This window comes from Gorilla gorilla, chromosome 1, assembly GCF_029281585.2.
Source record: "Gorilla gorilla gorilla isolate KB3781 chromosome 1, NHGRI_mGorGor1-v2.1_pri, whole genome shotgun sequence".
NCBI lineage: Eukaryota > Metazoa > Chordata > Mammalia > Primates > Hominidae > Gorilla > Gorilla gorilla.
In genome coordinates, this window is record NC_073224.2 from 114,263,437 (window position 1) to 114,269,117 (window position 5,681).

Below are 5,681 nucleotides of genomic sequence, written 5' to 3' on the forward strand. Positions count from 1 at the left end.
GACTCCTTCAGAGATGGCAGTCATTCCTACCGTGCTGAACATCATGTTGTCACGGTCAGAATCAGAACTAAATTGATTAAGGGTCTGAAACAGTTTGGCACTCTTGGGCACTTATTCTGATAAGAAAGCTGATGAGACAGGGTAATGAAAAGAGGCTGCAAGAAATGACCATTCATGCATTCAGCCAACATTTAGGCCACCCTCCTGTATTCCAGGCACTGTACGTGGCACTGAGAATGCAAAGCAAAACGAGTCATGGTCTACTGGCGGGAGCCTTCTCAGCGGAGAAAAGATCAACAAGAAAAGTGCCTGCTGGAGACCTCTCCTAGGGCATAAACCAATATAGAGGTGGGGCAGCTACGTCAGCCTGAGGTGTCCTTAGGCAGAACAGAAAGTGAGAATCAGAGCAGTATCTCATTTGTGAACACCTGGATTGTAGCTTTCCCTTGACTGACTGTCAAAGGAGGTGGTTTTAAAAAGCAAGCCGAACAGGTTTCCATCCTTTAGGAAGACCCTGGAACGTGCCAGTTGATTCTGACAATTTCTCATGAACAGAAACACCTAGGAAGGGAGAACTGGTGAGTCTTTTCAAGAGGAGGAAGTCCCTCAAAAGGGGCTGTGTTTCGTAAACGGCGCCCCAAAAGGGCTGAAATACTTCGATCTGGAGGAAAAAGACTCAGGCACTGAGGGAAGGGGAGGGTGCACATCTGGAGTAATTTCAAGGCTTTTTCCGTGTTATCTGATGTGGCAACAAGTAAAGATTTGTTCGTTTTATTATTTTTTTAATTTTTAAAGATTTTCTTTTCCCCCCTTTTCCCCCTCCCGGCCACTCCGGTTTGTGTTTGCCGCAAGACTCATAATTCCTTTAGAAAGTGGAGTCGAATTCATAAAAGTGATGGGGGGAGAGCGCGGAGAGGGAAGGCTGGGAGCCCCAGGGAGTCTTCACTACCTACACTGCCGCTCAGCTCCCGGCGCGAGTGGAGGTCGGGGTGGGGAGACGCGACTCCTGCCCGGGATGGCTGACACTGTGCGAGCCCCGGCGGCCCGCGGCCGGGCCGGGTGACTAGGCGGAGGGCGCGGAGGGTCCGCGGCGGGCGGGTGGCGCTGCAGCAGCCTGGGCATGGCTGCCGCCGCCCGCGGGCGAGAGAATGCCCGGGTGTGGAAGGCCGGAGTGCGAGCCGTGAGGGGTGTGCGCGCTTGAGCCGGGGCGGGGCTCGCCCCTCGTCGGCTCCCGCCGCCCAGCCGGTGATCGCTCTCCGGCCGTCCCCGGCACCCTCGGCCCCCCACGGCGGTTGGTCCGGGCGGGGGAAGGAGAAAGTGAGACTCGGTGTCATCACCAATCCATCGCCAGAAGGGGAGGAAATTAGAATCCAGCAGCGGCGAGCAGCAGCTGGGCGGTCACATCTGGAAATGGAAAGCCGACCTCCCCCTCCTCCTCCACCTCCTCCTCCTCCTCCTCCTCTCACCCAGGATCACTTCCGAAACCACTTGGCCTTCAGCCCCTGCCTCGGCCAGAGGTTTCATTTTTAACTGAATATTTACGAAAGCTGAAAGCGTGAGAGGGGGGTGGGGTGGGGTGGGGTGGAAATAGCGGCTGCCTCTTTTCCAGGGATTTAATGGGGATGTGTTCAAGGCAAGACCGAATTCAGAAGGATATCCACGTCGTGATCCAGAAGTCCAGAGCTGAGGACTGCCTGTTTGCAGGTGAGTTCTTGCTTTTCCAGAACCTCGGACCCAGCGCCCCCTTCCCAGTTCTCTGACCGCGACGTGTGTGGCTGGGGGTGGGGTGGAGGGTTTGCACGTCCGCATTCCGGGATTCATTTGGCAACAGCTGCTGCAACGAACGCGGGAGCCAAAAGCGGGAGGGGGCGCCAGCCTCGCCCCTTCCCCTCCCCCCACCCCCAAGTCTGGGGCAGCTACCAGCTTTGAGGGCAGAACCCGCGTGGCCCGAGCGGGGGTCTAGGCGAAGGGGCAGTGCGTGTATTTCCAGCCCCGCGTAGTGCCCGAAGCCTGCAAGCACGCCTCCTGGGTTCCAGCAGCGGCGGCAGAGCGGGGTTGGTTGGACCCGCCAGGTTTGCGTAATGGGCTGAGCGGCGGCGGCCGGGAATGGAGCCTGCTGCGCTGCGCTGCGCTCGTAAGCCGCGCCCGGCGCCGAGGACCCCCGGGGGGGCAGCGCTCGGCCCATCTCCGGCCCCTTCGGCTCCATCTAGTCCCCTCCGACTGGCAAAGAGAAGGGATTCCTCGGATTCCCAAGGCACCCAGCGCCCCTGCCTGGGGGGTCGCCTTTCGTCCATTTTGCTCCCCTGGGAGAGATCGGATTTTGCTTTCGCTGCCGCGAGCCCGGCTGGGGCTGCTTCCGGCCTCCCCGACCGGGAAATTCCTGCCGTTGCCATGGCACCCGGCACTTGCTGCCGGGGGCGGCCTGCCGCTGCACCCAGTCGGGGGCGCGCCGCATCCCCTCGGACGCTGCGCGGAGAGACCTCGCCGCCCTCTAGCCCTCGCCTCCCGCCCGGCCAGGCCTCCCCTGACTCCACCAAATGGAGGGCTCAAGTCCTGATCGGGGTTAAAACAAATCCACTCCAGGGGTAGCTTTTGACAGGACTTTCTGTTTCAGATTTCAGATACTCAGACTCCACCTTTACTTTTACCTATGTTGGCGGCCCCAGAAGGTATTTATGGGTGTAGAGTTGCTTCATTTCCTGTTCACACTCTTGTGTTTCCTTTGTTCTTAGCGTGTTCCGTGTTCGGGTATTTTGGTTGCTTGTTTGATTATTGTGGCTTTTCTTTACCTACAACCCAAGCCTGACGTCCCTCGGTTTTAAATAGCAGGGGGAGGGGAATCAATGTTTGATTCAGGTGTTTCGAAGACCACGCCACAGGCGATGAGCAGAACTCTTCATGTTGAAACGGTTCTGCTACAGTACTAGATTGCTCTCAGGCGATTTGGGGTTGATACAGGCAAGCCGGTGCAAAACTGGAGTACTGGATATGAAGTGAAATGTATAAAAGACATAAAATGTCACAAAATAGTTTGATCACAAGTGTTGATTTTCCTGGTGAGTTGGGGCTGCGTGTTTCCATGTTTTCTGAAGGTTCACATAAACATGCAGCCTGCCAATTCTCTATACATTTTTTTTTCAATGAGTGGTATTTCGGTTTTCACGTTTAGTTGTAAGAAAGAAATTGGAGACTTATATGTAGCTGGAGTGGATGACTTCTTTCTTTTGGGGGAAGAATGAGAGATGCACATTTCGTTAGTAAATTGTGAACAACTTGAAACAAACCCAAATCCAATTTTGAATTTAAGAAGTAGAGTTAAAATGAAAGGTAGCCATTCAAATACTATGCCTTGCTGCCTTCACTTATTAAGTTAGGATTTTCTTCCTTTTAGCCTTTTAGGGATACAGTAGTTTAAAAGAGCAGTAGCCACATATGAAAGGATCAGATTTAGCTTAGAGGGAATTCCTTAGACCAGCCCTGCTGTTAAGACTTGACATTCAATATTGTTTGATCACATTCCAAAATATATCTTAGCTAATGGCAACATTTGTAAACATATAAATTGCAAAAGAAGCTTTCTTGTGTACATACATTTTTAAAAGCTTGAAATTGATGTGAACTTTTAAAAACACGTAGGATCTGTATTACATTCTACATCTCAAAACAAATTTAATTAAAGTGAATATCATTCCAGTATATACAATATGCCTAAGACCCAGAATTGGCACATTGATTTACTAGTTGAAAATATAACAGTATTCACCAGACTTCAATGTATACTTTTTGGAGAGAATGAAATTACAGCATTTCTTAATTTACTGTAATGTCATCTTTGTAATTATGAATTAACAATTCAATGAGAGGAGACTTGGTTGATTAAATTAATGCTGGTCCTACACATTATATCTAAAGGATCTTCGTATATGACTACTATCCTCTTGGATTATTTTGACAGTTAAAATATACAAAGTGGCCCATTAAAAACAGAGTTGACTTTTCACCATTGCTGTTTTTCTGGTGAGACATATGGAAAGGAAGGACAGGTGGACTTTTCAACTAACTAGCTCTCTGATTTTTAATAAGATACCTCAGTTCTTTTGGCCTCAGTTTACTTATCTGTACAAAGGGTAAGTCATATGCTTAATCACTAAGATCTGTTAGATACTGCAGTTAAGATTCTTTATCAGCAAATTACTGAACTCTATTGTTAACATAGCTAGAGGTGGAAAAGGGAGCAAGACCAGGTGTTGGGATGAATAATTAACTAATCGAGATAACATCAGTTTTCACCATAGGAACGAGTACCATGGTTGCTCTTAAAGTAAGAGATGTTCCCTATTTTATGTAATTTTATTAAGGGATAGTGTTTTCTTTTGTCACTGATTTAAATGTACCTGGATGTTTCTCAGCCATTTGGCTAAGATTGAACACAAGTAATACCTGGGCCTTTTATATCTAATCTAATGTAGACCAGCCTGTTAAAAGAGAAAGACAATTGGTTAAACTGCTGATGTGTTGCTTTGTCTTCTCAAAAGCTTGTTCTATAATACAATATGTAAAAAGTTGTTACAGTGTAGTAACCGTAGATAATCGCTTTATGATTTGTACCTAATGGCGAAGACCTTTTATTTTCTGAAAATAACGTGTTTGTTTTCATTACCGACATTAGAAACCAATATTTATTAATCTATTTCTCATCCTGACATTTCAGTCAGACTCTTAAAATAATCTTGCAGTGTTTTGATTTAATGTGCTTATCAACTTATAATATTGAATTAATGTTAATAGTGTCATTTTAGGTGAACTAGACTTCATTGAAGGAGGTGGGAGCCTTATGGAGAGAGAGTATATGATTATCTCTATTTGTATTTAATTACCATTTCATCTAACCATTCAGAACATATTTCAAGAATAATTTTAATTCAAGTTGTAGATAAAACTTACTATACCATTTTCATTTTGACGCTTTCCAAGAATGAGATACACGGTATTTTAAAGACATGTTACTATTAAAAAAATACAATAATTTTGTTCTACATTTATACTTTTAATTTTTCTGTGGATAATAAGAAATGCCAAGAGTCGATTGTGTCCATGCTGGCAAGTGGCCTAATAAATTGTCCTTTTATTTGGTGGTCCTCAGAGTGGCAGTTAACATCTTGCTATTCTGCCTTGTGGACTTGAGGTGGAAAGGTTCATGGAATTATATCCTTGCTTTTGGATGTGCAAACTGAGGCTCAAAGACTTTAAGACACATAGTCACTTTCACCAATTAAATGATGAAGCTGCCATGTAAACGTATTTCATCACACTCCCGAGACCTTCTTCTCCAGTAGTGTTTTCAAGCTTTTTGAGCATGCAGACACTACCATCAAAAAATTATGTAGAGACATACTTGAGAGTTACAGTTTAAAGAAAAACAAGGTGTAATTATTTGGTTATTAGTAGCATTTACATATGCTTGAAAACTTCTGCTATATATACAGTAAGATTAATTTATTCTAACAATGATCTTGATAATCCCCCTGATTCCCAGACTCCTTGGAATAGCTCCACAGCTATCAGTGGTTCTGCCACAGGTTCAGAGCCTTCCCAGTACTGCCTTCTTATTTGAGAGGTGTGCTAAGAGCTATAAAGCAGAGGCTTCAATTGTACACAATTTGGAAGTTTAGGCAAAAGTC

The 5,681-nt window shown here is 46.3% G+C and overlaps 1 protein-coding gene across 1 annotated transcript; it reads right to left on the bottom strand.

Moving 5' to 3' along the window:
* Positions 1-1,599: 1,599 nt before the first annotated feature.
* LOC115935304 (uncharacterized) lies at positions 1,600-2,455 on the bottom strand. The gene is given in 3 exon segments (XM_063695448.1): positions 1,600-1,983; positions 1,986-2,314; positions 2,316-2,455. Coding segments are annotated over 3 exon segments (807 nt in total). The 3' UTR covers positions 1,600-1,645.
* Between the last annotated feature and the right edge of the window lie 3,226 nt (positions 2,456-5,681).